This window comes from Tursiops truncatus, chromosome 3, assembly GCF_011762595.2.
Source record: "Tursiops truncatus isolate mTurTru1 chromosome 3, mTurTru1.mat.Y, whole genome shotgun sequence".
NCBI lineage: Eukaryota > Metazoa > Chordata > Mammalia > Artiodactyla > Delphinidae > Tursiops > Tursiops truncatus.
In genome coordinates, this window is record NC_047036.1 from 170,342,636 (window position 1) to 170,358,583 (window position 15,948).

Genomic DNA, 15,948 nt, shown 5'->3' on the forward strand with positions numbered 1-15,948 from the left:
AGCACGTGGGATCTTCATTGCCACGTGCAGGATCTTTCAGTTGTGGCATGCAAACTCTTAGCTGCCACATGTGGGATCTAGTTCCCCAACCAGGGATCGAACCCGGGGCCCCTGCATTAGGAGCGTGGAGTCTTAACCAATGGACCACCAGGGAAGTCCCCGTACGTTTTCAAATGGCAAATGTTATGTCATGTGAATTATATCTCAATTTTTTTTAAAGGAACCATTTCCCCAGACAGGTAGCTGGAGCCACGTCAATGCCAGTTTACTGCATTAACTTCTGTGGAAACGCAGATCGGGAACTCGGGGCGGCCAGGACCCCGCCTTCCTCGCCGGCTCCGCGGGTGGCCAGGCTGCCCGGTGGCACTGGGTAGCTGGAACAGGAGGGCTGGACGGCAGGGAGCTTCCACACCCCGCCAGCGGCACCCACCGGGGACGGACCCCTCCTCCTCCTTGAACTTCCTTCATCCCCTGTTGGCCACCGTCCAAGAGGCAGGGAACACGGGGAAGTCATCTCTGCAGGACAAGGCAGCTCAAGGTCACCGGAAGCTGGAAGTACAATCCCCCAGAAGCCACAGAGGCCACGGCTGAAGGAGGCGAGCATGGCCCAAAGGTGTTCCCACAGCCCAGTGGCCAGTGGGGAGCCGAGTGCAGGTGCTGACGCCCCCCTTTGCCTACACCATCTGTGGCGGCCTCCAGACGCTGCGAGAGGCAGGAGGTACTTCTCCCCTTGAGCCCTGGCAGGGAGGCAGACCCGCCCACACCTGGATTTAGCCTCTGGGGGCAGGGGCCATGTCCAACTTCTGACCTCCAGGACTGAGATGCTCTGTGTGGTTAAAAGCCACTGAATCTGTGGGACTGTCTCAGCGGTGACAGGATATGCACACACAACCCGGTTCAGTGGTTCCAAGGCGACCCACACAGGGTCCAGGCTGGGGGTTCCTGGAAGCTAGGGGCAGGGAGGGGAGGCGGCGCTGAGAGGTCAACACAGAGACAGGCAGAGGTCATGATGTCTATTTATTCCCCACACGTTACGTTATGCTTGTCACCATGGCTAGCACGCAAGAGTTAGGACACATCTCGACGGACGTGTGCCAGACGGCGGGTGGCTGGCGGCCGTCTCCCTACTAGTTACCTACACACACGGTGCTGGGTCACCTCGCACGTGGCCCGACAACACCAGGGAGCCTCCGACGATCCAGCTGCCAACACTGCTGCCGGAGCGGTGGTGCCAGCCGACCCCTCCTCCCCACGCCGTCCCGCCTCGCCTGGGGCCGCCGGGCATCCACGGTGGCTGCCTGGCAATCTCAGGCCAAGGCGGGTGGCACCAGGACCCCCTGCAGCCCCCCCTCCCAATGGGAGGAGGCGCCGAGCCAGCGGGACCACCTGTGGGCAGAAGGGCAGTGGCTGGGACACATGGCCAGGCCGGGATGGGCTCGGGGGCCAGGCTGAAGGTGGTGAGAGGGCCCCTCACGGTCTGTCAGTCTTGAGTACTGGGAAGAGAGCGCTGGGATCAGACCCACGTCCATCCAGATGCTCGACTGGAAGAAAAGTCCCAGAAATGGGTCCTGCACACCCAGGACGTCCGCTCCGGGCCGCCCCCAGGCCCAGGGCAACAGAACCAGCTCCTGGGAACCTGCAGCGGGAGTTGCTCATGCGAGAACCCGGGTCCGAGGGCCAGGCTGGCTGGCAGGGAGCCCGTCCGAGCAGGGGTGGCTGGGGTGGCCAAGGTCGACGCAGAGAGCAGCTTCTCGTGGGCTGCGAGGCCCCTGAAGACAGGCCGAGGGGGCGGGGCTGCGGAAGGGGTTTCGTGCCACGGCTTCCCCGTGGGCGCTTCTTGAGAGCGGCGAAAGGACCCCCCCCAAATTATTCTAGAAAATACTTTAGAGACTGGGTTTTGGGGGGGGCTGGGAGTGAGACTGGTGCTGGTCTGTGCTCACAGCTTGCTGGCTCTGTTTCGAGAAGGGTCTGGGGGCCGTGAGAGAGTACAAAAAGGGAGGGAAGGGCTGAGGCAAAAAAATAAAAATAATAAAAATCCGTCTTAACATGCAGGTCCAATTCCTTTTCCTCTCATGGGCGGCCCAATGGGAAGAGAGACGGAAAAGTGAGAGAAGGCTTCTGGTCAGCCAGGAAGGACCTGATGGCGCTGGGGGGCTGGAGAGAGAAACAGCCCAACTGAGCGGGACTGAGAGGGGTGGGGGATCCGGGTGGGAACCCCCGGCAAGGGGCCTGATGACCAGAGACGCCCCTGCGTGGCCTCGGCGACGCGGGCCCGGCCCCAGACTCACCGGGCAGTCATTCCCGCGGGTCGTCGCTGCTGGCACTGGGGGTCCGACTCCGGATTTGACTGCGCAGCTGTTCTATTAACTCTGGGTTCTGCTGCTGCATCTGCTGAGCGAACTGCTGGCCCCTGCGGGGAGGGGAGGTGCGCCCGGGCTCAGCCTGGCCCAGGGTGCCCACCCCACGTGCCCCTCGAGGGCAGGGGGACCGCTCCCTGGAGGACGCAGGCCCTACAGAGCAGGTCTCTCTTCCTGGGGGAGTGGAGACACGCCCTGCCTGCCCAGGAGCCCCGCCTGGCAGGTCCACTCACGCCTGGATGAGGCTGGCCAGGTCGTTCTGCGAGGGGTTGGTGCCGGGAGTCCCCAAGGGGTTGTGGCCGCCCGAAATCATGCCGGACATGCTGCAAAGAGAGCCCTTGACTCGCAGACGGTTCAGCCCTCCTCCTCTGATCCCCACTTGGCCCTTCCCCTCTGCTGGCAATGGACATCTCCTGGGGCCCGAACCTGCCCTCAGCCCACGCTTCTCTCTGACTGCAGCCTGTCAATTCCATCAGCTTTCCCAGCAACACCCTTTTTTGGCTTAAAGACAGTGACTCTTAACGGGGCAATGCTGTCCCTCAGGGACACCGGGTGATGCCAGTGACACAGAAGGCCACACAGAGTCTGAGTCCATTGATGGGAAACGTCCAGAACAGGCAAATCCAGAGACAGAGAGTGGGTTCCTGGTGGTCAGGGGCTGGGGATGGTGCTAATGGGACAGGGTTTCTTTTTCAGGTGATGAATGTCTGGAACTAGATGGTGGCCACAGCTACAGGACGCCGTAAATATACTTAATGCCACGGAATCACAAACCTTAAAATGGTTAAAATGGTACATTTTGTGTACCTTGCACCACAGTAATTTTAACCACAAGACCCAAAGGAGAACGGTGGTCACTTACAGCTGTTGAACTTGGGGATTGTTCATGAGGTTGGATGCCTGAAGAAAAAAACAGACTTCTCAGAAAAAGCAAGCTCCCAAACGCATTTCATCGACGAGGTTTCCCCGTACGCACCGTGGGCCTCCAGCCCAGAACCCAGAGCGCCAGGCCCACCTCTTCCCCGGGCCCCACCCCATCCCCACACACTGTGACCCTGCCCTTTCCCCACTTCGATCCCATCTGGACTCTCATCTTAAGATTCCAGGAACCTCGTCATCCTTCCCCGACCAGGGACACCTGGGAGTCAGTTCCAGCTCTGCTATGTGGATGAACATCATCCTGGCATCTCTCCTACACTGACACCCCCAGCCACGTCGGGATTAGCTCCTCAGGGCCGATTTTAAGACGTGCATATGAGCAGAAGCCAGGGAAGCACCTTCCAGGCTGCGGCTCTTTCCGAAAAGGGCTGGAGAGCGCTACCAGCCGGCCTCGGCCAGTCCACTGCCCTGCATGGCTGGGTGTCCAGGCCACGGTCATGCAAGTGTCGGGCATGGATGGGTGCCAACAGCACAGCACGAAGGTAAGGGGGACCGAGACCGCCGACCCCGACGGACGAGGCTAAAGGAGCGGCCTCTGTCAGGCCGCTCCCCGCCGCCAGGAGTCCTCTGGCAGCCTCGTGCCCGTCCCACCCTGGACGAGAGCGGCAGCCCAGGCTCCGAGACATGGGAGGCCAGACGCTTCCCGCTCAGGTGCGGACGTTTCTCTGATGGGGGGGCTCCAGGCTCCTCTCTCCCTGGCGACCTGAGACCCCCACCCTGAGGCCCCTTGAGCCAGCGGTGTGGCCTGAGGACCGGTGAGACCACCCGGGGGCTGACAGGCATGTGCCGGATACGCTGGGTGCCTGTTCCAGGGGACGGCCCTGCGCAGAACACGCGCATCTGGACCAGAAGGTGGTCGGTCCTTCCTCCGCGGGGCCCCCGCGCCCTGCGGTGTCTCGTCTGCACCTCAGGGAGCAGGTGCAGCGATGCTGCTGTCACCGTGGCCACACCGCAAGGGGGCCCGGACTGGGGGAGAAGGGGCGTGGAGATTCCCCAGGTTATTCAGCTGGGAGAGGCGGGTTCAGCTTGTCCGGCTCCACACCCCACGGCGCCCAGTGTCCATGGTGTCTGCAGTGGGGCGGCCCTGGCCCGGGGCCCATGGTGACATGGCAGGCGGGGGCCGTTACCATGCTCATGAAGCTTGGGTTGTTCAGCAGGCCCGCAATGTCAAAACTGCCAACACCTCCCGTCTGTGGGGTGAGAAAAGCCCTGGTTAGTGGGGCCTCGACACAGAACCTCGACAGCCGGCCCCCCGGGAACTGAGGGGTAAGGTCCCACCTGGGGCCTGTTGGAATCCTGGGCGTCCCAGCAACCCGGGCGGCCAGGCCCTGCGGCCGGGGGTGCTTCGTGAAAGACGCACACCACGGTGTGGGTCCCCCGGAAGAGCACGGTATATTAACCGTGTCTTTCACTTTGTGATGCTGAATGTGGCGGGACGGCCCCTCCCAGGGGTGGCCAATCCCTAGAAACTGGTAAACAAATGGCCCGCGAGTGCACCTTTCACGCGCAAACCAGCCTCTTCGGGGCTTGGGGCCACTGTCCCCCTGCCTTGGTCACCCCGGGCAGCCCCCCTGCCCTGGTGCCATTCAAACTACCCGATCCCGCGCCTGCTCACCCAGCCTGCCAGCTCCTTCCCAAGGCCCACACGGCCCCCAGCCCTCTGCCTCCTGACGAGCTGGGGCTTCCCCATGTGACCCACGCCCTCCCATTTCCGGGGACTCTGCGAGGATAAGCCTCTTCCCTCACGACAGGACCCCGTTAAACAGATGCCGGACCCCCGGCACCAGAGACGTTCCTCCCACACGGGTCAGGCCCAGCCCTCGACCCCGAGCCGCCCTGCCCCCGCGGCCAGTCCCCAGAGGACTCACGGGACTGGGTGCCTCTCTCAGCCTCAGCTCCGCCACCTTGAGGTTGGACTTGTAGGTCTCGTTGTCGGGGTCCAGCTCCAAGGCCTTCCTGTAGTAGGCCACGGCCTCCGTGTGCTTGTTCAGGCTGGACAGAGCCAGGCTGCAGGAGGGACAGTGCGCGTGGAGGGCCTGGGAGGCCATCCGCCTGCCCGCCCAGGCCCAGCAGCCCCAACTGCTGGGGTCGCCAGGGCTGGGAGGAGGCGGGGCAGGCGTGGTCAGAGCTCCTCCCTCCTCCAGCGAGCTGAATCACAGGTGTGTCCTTGGACTGCACTGGAGTTTATGCTAACGAGGAGGCCTGTTTATGCTAATGAGGTGGGCTTCCAGGAAGCCTCCGGATGTGCTGCTGGCCACAAAGACCAAACTCACCCCCAACTCCCGGGGAGGGAGGCGTTAGAGACGGGCTATAAAACCCACCCCCACTGGTGACCGCCCCGCGTGCTGGGTGGGAGGCGCGCCCCGAACCGCGCAGGACAGAAGCTCTGCCTCGGGACCCTCCCCGACCTCGCCCTTGGCGGTCCTCTGCCTGCTGCTCCTCTGCATCCCTTACGATAAGCCAGAGAAGGTTAAGTGAAACGTTTTCCTGAGTCCTGTGAGCCTTCGAGGGAATCGCTGAACCCAAGGAGAGGGTCGTGGGAACCCGGACTTACAGCTGGTCGGTCAGAAGCTCAGCTGACGGCCTGGACTCGGGATTGGTGTGTGAGGTGGGGCAGCCCAGTGGGCTGGGGCCTTAACGTGCGGGGCCGCACTGACCCCAGGCAGACAGCATGTACGGGGCGGGCGGCACTCACCCCATCCTGCCGTAGGCCTTGCTGTAGGACGGGTCTATGCAGATGGCCCGCTCGCAGTCCTGAACCGCCCCCGCGTAGTTCCCCAGTTTGCTGTGGGCCGCAGCTCTGGGAGAAGGCAAACCAGGGCAGTCGGGGAGCTGATTGCAGCTTCCCCGTCTGTCAGGTGGGGCAGAGGCAGGGTTGCCAAGGATGGGAGGCCCGGTGGGGCTGGACGCCGGGGCTGGCGCCGGAGGATACAGCAATCTGGGTGCCGCCCCGTTCACCAGGGAAACCGAGGCTGTGGGGGCAGACGAGTGCGGCCGCTAGCACCACTGACACTGGGCCGCACCTGGCCGGCCACCAGGCATGGGCTCGTTATTTGGGACAGCGGCTGAGCCATCACTAACCCACAGATCGACCGCCCCTCCCATTCCCCTGGGGACTCCGCTCAGCCTGCCCAGGACCCCACCGGTCCCTGCCGTACCTGTTACAGAAGTAGACGGCGTTGGCGGGGTTCAGCTCGATGGCTTTCCCATAGAAGTGCACGGCAGCCTCAAAGTTTTCTACTTTCATCTGTTCGTTCCCTGAAGAGAAAGGGAAGGAAACGTACCCTCGGCTGTTCCCCTCGGACCCCGAAGTTCTGAGGTGGCGTTCTCGGCTCGCCCGGCTTCCATGTGGCAGTTCGAGACTTTGGGGGCCCAGGATGCAACGCTTAGACACAGGCTAGGGTGGTGGCACGAGGCGGAGGGCGGGTCTGCGTCCAGTGCAGGGCCTGGCCAGAGCCAGCCCTTGGTGCAGCAGCTGTCACTGTCATGGTTGTGGTATTTGGGAACCTAAGCCTCAGATACCATCACTTTTGCTCGTTCCTTCAGAAACAGCGCAGTTTTAATGAGATAGAATTCACATACCGTGAGACTCACCCTTTAAAAGTGTATATAACTCAGCAGCTTTTAGTATATTCAAACTGGTCCAACCGTTAGCACTAATTCCAGAACATTCCATTAGCCAAAATAAGCCCCGTCCCCATTAGCTGTCACCGCCCCCCCCAGCCCCTGACAACTACACATCCACTCTCTGTCTGGCTCTGCCTGTTCTGGATGTGTCCCACCAACGGAATCAGACACTGTGTGTCCTTCTGTGTCTGGCTTCTCTCCTTGAGAATCCTGTTCTCAAGGTCCATCCACGCTGGAGCGAGTGTCGGGGCTTCTCTCCTCTGCGTGGCTGGGTGACGTCCCCGTGTGTGGAGGGACACGTGTGTGTGTCCGCTCGTCAGCCGATGGGCACCTGGGCGGCTTCCACTCCTATGCCGCTATGAACACGCGTGCACAAGCGTCTTTGTGGATGTGCGTTTGCACCCCTCCTGGGCACACCCTAGGGTGGAACTGCTGGGTCACATGGTCACTCTATCTAACCATTTGGGAAGCTGTCGGACCGCCCTCCGCAGCGGCCTTACCCTTTAATTCCTCCTGGTCAAGGGTCTGATTTCTCTGCATCTCTGCATCAGTGTAAAAGCCCTCCGGCCCCATCTCCAAAGGCTGGTTTGCCATCCGCTCCACAGCCCAGGACCAGCCGGCCTCTGCCCGTAGCACCCGGAGGCCAGCTGTGCGGGGCGTTCCTTACCTTCGGTTTTGAGGCGTTCTGCCTCGGCCGAGTCCTCCTCCGAAGGTGGGGTTCGCTGGGGGCTCCTCAGATCAGGTGGTATCTCCTGGCCCCAAAGCCACGATGAGCTCTTTGAGGGGCAGCAGGAAACCGCTGACCTCCTCCCCCAAGCCCAGCACCCTCTCCCCTCCCCCAACCAGCCAGGGGACGCCCGAGGACAGCTGAGCTCTGGGGGGTAACTCAGGCCCTCGAACTGAGACAGAACCACAGCCCCGCAGTGCCCGAGGCTCACCCTGCCCGCCGCAGCTGCTTCAAATATTTCGGGAAGAGTCTGGGGGAGCGCGAGGTCGCTATCCTCCACCGTCACCCCGAAAGCGGTCTCCAGGCATTGGATGGCAACTGTCAGGGGGACAAAGGTGTGCTCTACTGAACCCAACCCCAAGCTGACGATTCTGGGGGGCAGCGCTCACGCTTCCTTTCTCGGACGTGCTCGCTAAGGCCTCGGATGCACCAGGCGCTGCGTGTGCCCTGTGGGGCCCTATGGGTGCCAGCTGTGATTCCTCGGGCAGCGCAGGATGGACCTGCCCCTCGAGCCCTGAGGCCGGGAGGAGTGGGGGAGCCGCCGTCCCTGCCCCACAGGGCTCAGGTGGTGACGCCAGGCCTCTCTGTGGGGTCACAATGCGGGGGCTGCCCGGGTGGGAGGCCTCGGGGGTTCGGTGCGGCCCAGTGGGCATGGAACAGCTACCTCCTGCCAGGCAGGCTAGCGGCCGGGTCTGGGCTGGGCTCCCCACCCCTGGCCTCTCTCACTCCTTTGACCAGTAGGGACACACGCGCAACGGGGGACATGGAAAACCTTCGGGAACTGCATCCCTCCAGAAGAGAACAGCTGCGGGAGGCCCAGCCTAAAGTGAGGGAGGCGGGGGGCAGCTCTGCACCCGCCTGGGGCTCAGCGTCCCTACCTGTGAAACGAGGACAGGGACCAGCCTATTGCTCCCACCCCGCGGAGCTTCTAGGCGCTGATGCAAGTGGGGGGTCGGGCAGGGGACTCGAGGCCCTGGGAGGCGCGCGTACCTTCCAAGCTCTCCTGGGCGTCAGAGGAGAGCTCCCCGTGCCGGAGCTGGTCATGCAGGAACCGGATGATGGCGTAGGCCAGACGCTTCTTGTTATCCATCTTGAGATGGGAGCAGACAAGGTCTGGGGGTTTCAGGATCTGCGGACAGCGGTCCACAGTGTGAGGACAGGATGGGCGGCGGGCACAGCCGAGCCTTTGCCCCTCTGCCCTCACGCACCCGCCCTGCCCGGCAGGAGCCACTTTAACTCACTGGCTAATTGTGTCTGCCTGACAACGGTGAGGCAGACATGTGAATTCTCCACATTTCACAGAGGAGACGCTGAGGCTGTAGGTCCAGAGCCCCTTGCCGTCCTGCCTGACTCTAACCCCAGGGTGATGTGGCCCTGGGCACGGTGGTCATCCCTCCTCACCAGCTGGACGGGGGGCGTGGGGCTCCCCAGGGACACAGAGGGCAGGCTGCAGTCCCACCTGCTGCTACTCCACGCTCTGGACAAGAAAACGGTCCAACAGTTTCCGGGCCCCGAACACCCGGGGGACACGCACCGCCCACGAGGGTCAGACAGGACCCCTGGGTGGGCCTGAGCAGACCAAAGGCCCAGAGGGCACTGACACCCCCTCCCAGGCCGCCTCAGGGCCTCCTCTGGGTTCCTCTACAACCTGCTGTATTCCTAGGCCAGGTGTGACTCTCCCAAGGGGACACTGGTGACAGCTGTGGTCGTCACAACTTGGCGGATGGCCCCCTACAGTGCTGAGGCGAGAAGCCTGGAGAACGGGCGTGGGAAGGGCCTGTTCCCCGTGGGCCGTGGCGCGCCAGGCACTTCACACACAGCCTCGCCCCCTGCACAGGCCCATCTCCCACGCTTGCCCGAGGCCATGCAGGGCTCGCCCGGGAGGGTGGGATCCATGGTGTGAAGCATCTTGGCCCCCCAAACACGCCCCCGCAGGGTGAACAGCCTGTGTGGCTTGGAAATCGAGAGGCGGCCTCCTGGCTGAGTTATCATTAACCCACCACTGGCCAGCGGCGGCTAAATCAAACCGGACAGAGCAAGTTATAACCCCCAGGCTTCGCACACTGGCCGACAGCAGGCCGGGCGCTGCCGGCCCAGAGCCGCCGGGTGAGTGCAGTCAAGACACGCGATGCTGGCCGCGCTCAGAGCCGTTTCCGGTTCACAGAAAACTACATCCATCGACAACTTAAAAAAAGGGAGAGAAGCCAGACACAGAAGGCCACACAGTGTGTGATCCCACTGATGGGAAACGTCCAGGAGAGGCCAATCCACAGACACAGAGAGCGGGTTCGTGGTTGCCAGGGGCTGGGAGGGGGTGGGGCTTCTTTGGGGGTCACGGAATGTTCTGAAATTAGTGGTGATGGTTGCACAGCACCGTGAGTATACTAAAATCTACTAAGTTTTACGGTATGTGAATTACATCTCAAATTTTAAAAAGGGAAGGACTTAAAGCAGCTATATCGTACAGCTGGACAGGGCACTCTGGCCACCCCCATTATGGGGATGGTAATGAGCTTTCTCCTCCCCCATTTCTGGATACAATGAGCCTTTACCAAGCAAGCGCCTTTGGCCCAAGAGCGTCCCAGGAACTGGGAGGTCTGGAATCAGGACGCCAGAGCCCAGAGGACAGACGGCCAGCCCCAGATGCACAGGCTCTCAGGGGCAACACAGAGGGGCCCAGGGAGACCAGCCAGCACAACCCGCTCGTTCTGAAGACAGTGAAACCCCCAAAGGTGAGTCATCTTCCCCAGCCGAACCAGCGAGCTGCTGCCCAAAACATCAACAAGGTTCTGGTTTTACAGACATTTGACAAACAGAGGCATCATTCACCACAGCCAAAAGGCAGACAGAACCCAATGTCCATGCATGGATGGATCAACAGATGTGATCCATCCACACAGCGGAATATGATTCAGCCTTAAAAAGGAAGTTAGTTCTGACACCTGCTACAACCTGGATGAACCTTAAGGACGTGATTGCTCAGTGAGATAAACTAGACACAGGACAAACGCTGTCTGATTCAATTCACATGAGGTCCCTAGAGGGCTCAAATCCATAGAGACAGGAACTAGACGGTGGCGGCCAGGGGCTGGGGGACTCTGTTTCACGGGGACAGAGTTTCAGTTTGGGAAGATGAGAAAGTTCTGGAGATGGATGGTGGGGATGGCTGTACGACAATGTGAACGTGCGTAATGTCACTGAGCCGTGCGCTTAAAGATGGTTAAGATGGTAAACTTCGCGGTATATCTATTTTACTGTAACTAGGAGAAAATCTGTTTTCAAAGCCCAGAGTGGCCCTCTTAGGATGTGACCCTCTGAGACCCCAGGACCCTGATCCTTCTGTACGTTCTGTTCTAATCAGGGGTCAAGGGCCACACCTGGCAGCCGCCTGTTTGGCTGAGGATGTCTTTTCATCCCTACGTTATAGAAGTGTCTGCAGAGCATGCTTGGTTTTCCTCAAGGGCCCCAAAGCCCACAGAATTTACCACCTGGGCCTTCATGTTTGCCAACCCCTCCCAGCCGACTTCTCGATCACCGAACAGGGTGGAGGGGTGCCAGGGTCTCCCAGAGGGGGTCACAGGTTGACAGGTCACATGGGAAGGTCACAGGCTGGGCAGCTGGGGCTCCCCCGATGTGTTCCAGGCAGCACTTAGGGGCACGGCCCCCCTGCCAGACCCACGGGAGCTGGTACGGGGTGACTGGGCTTCACACTGGGCTCGAGGGTCTGTGCGTGGGGGGATCTGTTTTCCTCACAGGGAACTACTGGAGGCCCTGTGGTGACAAGCGTTTGCTTAAGAGTAGGATAAAGAGGCAATCTGATCTTTACATGACTGAGCTGTGAGGACGGAGGGGGTGACTCTGAGGGGACCGTCAGGGTGCAGAGAACTGAGACACGAAGTCACACCCGTTCCTGGCACAGCTTCAGTTCTTCCAAGGGCCCCGGCCCTTTGTACCTCAGGGCCTTTGTACATGCTGCTACCAGCCCTCCCACCCCGACTAAACGGCTCATTTGAGGCAACCGCTACCCGGTTTCCTGGTTCCCGGCTTCTCCTGGTCTACTGACATGACCTCCTCCCGAGGGCCGGCCCCCCAAGTTGACACAGTGAGCACCGAGACCAGGGCTCCCGGAGGCGCCCTGGGGGTAACAGCAGGCTCTGCAGTCTTAGCACCTGAGGTCCAGCCGTCTCCACCCGAGGCCAGCTCCACGTCGCCTCCCCACCCCTGAGCCGGGATGCTCGTGTCACGGCTGAAGGAGCCCCCGCGATGCCCTCTCTTTCCTCTTCTATAAAACAGGGTGACAGAGGCTGTGGTGAGACTCCAGCGCCCCACGCGGAGCTTCTCCCCCGGGCTCTATCCGCATGGCGCGGGGGGAGGTCACTCCTTTTGTGGAGCGTGTGCACTGTAGGGTATTTAACAGCATCCCGGCATCCGTCCAACAGTGTCCCCCGGGGGCAGAATCACTCGGGGCGAGACCCCCGGAGGTTACGTTCCATGACTGTCTGACCTTTGAGGTCCCGGGATGCTACACACATTTAAATCCACACCTGAGTGGGAGGGAGGGGAGGTGACCCACACACGCTGGGGATCACCCTGGTTTACACTGTCTGATCATCAGGGGTTTATTCTGGTGTCCAGTGTGAACAGGGATCAAACTCGATTTTTTCCCAAATAATGAATGCAGGGCCCCTCCCCCTTAGCACAGCTGACATGGGAGCTGGGTCACTCTCTGTGGGGGCTGTCCTGGGCACCATGGGGTGTGGAGCAGCCCCCCTCCCCCACAGGGGTAACAATCACAAAAGTCTCCAGACGTCACCAAACCACCACCAGCTGAAAATCACTGATAAACACTCAGTGGGAAAAATAAAAGTCAGCACGGGTCAGAGTTTCTGGCCAAACGACTTGGCTGCAAACTTTCAGCAAATCCTGTGTTTGCAGAGTATTTGGGGTTTCCGGACTGCAGAAAAGCGGATGTGGGTCCACAGCGGGGACCCAGCACATGTCCAAGACAGGCGCGCCGTGAGGACTGCCGCTCTCCTGCCTCTTGGGCGCGGAACAGCTGTCGGCCCTTGCTCGCCTTCCCGCTCCCTGCAAAGCAGGCCCAGGAACGCCAGGACGCTCTTTTCCTTGACTGCCCCTGGGCACTGGGGTCTCGGGAACAATCCCGACTTGTTGGGCTTTGGCTGCCGGACAGAATTCTTGGGGCAGGCCGCTCTCTCTGCGAACAGCGAGGGCTTTGTGAGGTTCCAAAGGCACCCGGGGCGCTGGCTGCAGGTGCGGGGTTCAGGCGCAAGCCTGGCCGGGGGACGGACGCTGGCCCCGGGGTGCGGCTGCAGCAGGGGTCCCGGTGCCAGTTCCTCCCTGTGCGTTCAGAACCCCCGCCGGCTCTCCGTCCACCTTTCCATTTTATCATTAAAAACACCCCAGCCTCGGGACTTCCCTGGCGGTCCAGTGGTTAGGACTCCGCACTTCCAGTGCAAGGGACATGGGTTTGATCTGCGGTCCGAGAACTAAGATCTCACACGCTGTGCAGCTCGGCCAAAAAACGCCCAAACACCCCAGCCTCTACTCCTTTTATTTCCCTGCTCAGAACTGATCATTTGAAGAGGCAAAAGGGTACACTCAGGAAAATGAGTGACCCAGCCCCGGACACCAGGAAGGAGAAGCACCCTCTTTCTGAGACTGCCCACCCCTTCTGGGGGTGCCCTGCCCCGCCTCCACCCCGAATCCAGCTCTTCTTACCAACACCAGTGTGTGCAAGCTGGTCCTCTGCTCCTCCCTCCCCTCCCAGGGCACCTAGGGTTCCCAGGAAAGGGCGGTCCCAAGAGCTGGAACTCAGGCTCCAGCCCGAGCCCCACATCGCAGCCCTGTTTTCCTCTGAGGGGCTGCCAGGATGTCCTGCACTCTAAAAACCCTCCACAGCCCCCCGAAACCTCCTGAGCAGGCACATGTGGCCCCTCACCAAAGCCCCTGTGCTCTGCTCAAACGCAATGCTCACCTTCCCTCCTGCCATCTGGGAACCACTCACTCCCCCTTCAACACCAAGCCAGAAGGTCACCTCCTCAGACAGAGCTGGACACCCTCTTCTTCCAGCAAAGCCCAGTACTTGTCCTGCCTCTGGTCCAGCATCTCCTACAAGGCCTTCCGACTCTTTCCTGGCCTGCCCACTCTGCACCCGACTGTGAGCCACTGGACAGATCACCTTCCCCCAGGGACCCCAGCACTCAGGGGCGTTTGGTCCATATGGACTCAGAGAAACCTTGGATCCTTGTCATGGTCAGAGACACGTGACCAGGTTCCTTTGGGAGGTCGTTTCTCTTGGGTCTCGGTTTCCTCATCAGCAGAGGGGCAGTAACAAGTAAGACTATAGCTCTCAATCCGGGGCAGAGCTTAACCCCATTTAGAACCACTAACCCTTTCAGGAAGACTGAATTATAAACCCCTGAATGAAATCCTTGGAGTGCCCAGGACTTTCCAGGCCCTGAGCTGAGTACACATAATGGCCTATTTCAGGGGTCAGCAAACATTTTCTGAAAAGGAGGGTCAGAATGAGGACGTTCAGATAACATGTATGCAATCAAGTGGGCTGTGATCCCACAAAACCTCATTCACAAACACAGGCTGCAGGGGGATTTGGCCCCCTGGTTACAGCTTGTTTAATCTAACTCCCATTGTACAGAACAAAAAACTGAGGCTTAGAGAGATGGGGGCACCCCCCCAAGGGCACCCAGCTAAGATGCAAATCGGCAGTTTTGAACCTGGGCGGGCTGATTCCAGAGCCTAAACTCCAAAATACATTTTCCTCATCCCACAAAAGTGGGCATGCACACAAAACCGTGCACGTGATTTCTTGGGGGTTCACACCCTCTGCCCCCTCTGAAGCCCACTAGCGAAGAATCACTAGTCTAGGGTAGGATTTAACTTTGGCACTGTGGACATTTGGGGCCAGATCATTTTTTGTGGGGGCCGTCCTGTGCACTGAGGGGTGTGGAGCAACAACCCTGGTCCCCACCCACTTGGTGCCAGGAGTGCCCCTGGTCATGAAAGCCACAGATGTCCCCAGACACGGCCCCGGGTCCCCTGACAGGACAAAATCCCTGGTCTACAGAGAGGAAAAGCAGACAAAAATAACCAGTGAGGCAGAAACAAAGGAAAATGGGAACATCACTCAGCGAGGATGCAGAGTGCACACGCATTTCCTGGCACCTAATAACAAAACTAGCTGTCCTCTAGAAAGCTCTTGACAAGGGGAGGGAAACTAAGTAAAGAATGTTCCACGTGTATTTAACCTCAAAATGCCTGTAAGAGGCATGTACTTCTAGAACCCCTATTAGTAGAAGAAAAGGGCTGGTGGAGAGTGGAAGCGATCTCCCCGAGCTTACACAGCCAGCGAGAGGTGGACGAGCTGGTCCTCGACCCCAGATTTCTCCCACCTCCAGCACAGTAGGCAGAGGCCCTCCGTGTGAAATCAGACTAACCGCTGCTGCTCCCTTTGAGCTCTCACTTCGCGCTGGGGGCCCTGCGACTTTAATCCTCCCGGAAGCCTCCCACCCCAGGCAGTGGCGGAGACGACGCCCATTTTACAGAAGGGGAAACTGAGGCTCCGAGAAGCCAAGAGGCTGGCTAAGGTCACCCATGTAGAGAGTGGCGGCGCCGAGACAGGAGCCCCGACTTGAACCCCACGAACGGGGGCCCCGATTCAAAAGGACCGTGTTTCCGGAAAGCAGCGGACACCCAGCAAGCGCTATGTGCGGAGCGCTTCGCCTCCCGCTGTCCACCCGCCGGCCTGCGAACCCGCATTTCCCGGGCCTGGGGTCTGCGGGAGGGAGACCCGGGCCGGCGAGGGCCTGCCCGACGCCGTCCGGCCTCAGTTTCCCCTCCGCACCGCCCACTCATAGTACCCCGCGGACGCGGCTACCCCGGCCCCACACCGACGTCCTCTTAGGGAGCCCGGAGCCCTGGGAGCCCCAAGAGCCCCGAACCGCGGACCTCAGGCCCGCCGAGCTCAGCGCCGAGCACCCCCCACTCACCTCTCAGGCAGCCGAACCCCGACCCACCGACGGCTGCGCCTGCGTACCGCGGCCCCGCCCGGTCCCGCCCCCCCCAGCTGCGACGCCTGCGCAGAAGGAGCCAGCACCCGCGGGCTTTCATTTTGCGCAGGCGCACCAATTATCTAGGCGGGCGTGGGGGGGAAGTGACGCAATTTAGAGGCTGGGACAAGCTAGTCGTTAGGGCAACTGACCGCTGCGACCGAAAGGAGGGCGGAAATCAGAACTGACCGGAATGGAGCGGTGCATGGTG

At 60.7% G+C, this 15,948-nt stretch overlaps 1 protein-coding gene across 3 annotated transcripts; it reads right to left on the bottom strand.

Annotated features, from left to right (window-relative positions):
• Positions 1 to 1,000: 1,000 nt before the first annotated feature.
• Positions 1,001 to 15,814, bottom strand: SGTA (small glutamine rich tetratricopeptide repeat co-chaperone alpha). Of its 3 annotated transcripts, none has more exons than XM_033854880.2 (12): positions 15,678 to 15,814; positions 8,641 to 8,779; positions 7,862 to 7,968; positions 7,591 to 7,675; positions 6,455 to 6,554; positions 5,992 to 6,096; positions 5,165 to 5,303; positions 4,424 to 4,486; positions 3,220 to 3,257; positions 2,591 to 2,680; positions 2,289 to 2,410; positions 1,001 to 2,154 (listed from the first exon to the last, which is right to left on the bottom strand). In XM_033854880.2, exons 2-11 carry the CDS (start codon positions 8,738 to 8,740, stop codon positions 2,296 to 2,298), a joined length of 942 nt encoding a protein of 313 aa, XP_033710771.1. In that variant the 5' UTR covers positions 8,741 to 8,779; positions 15,678 to 15,814; the 3' UTR covers positions 1,001 to 2,154; positions 2,289 to 2,295. The 3 variants fall into 3 exon arrangements, with proteins under 3 accessions (XP_033710771.1, XP_033710769.1, XP_033710770.1); XM_033854878.2 differs by having other exon boundaries at positions 7,591 to 7,699; XM_033854879.2 differs by lacking the exon at positions 15,678 to 15,814 and adding an exon at positions 8,892 to 9,111 and having other exon boundaries at positions 7,591 to 7,699.
• Positions 15,815 to 15,948: the final 134 nt, after the last annotated feature.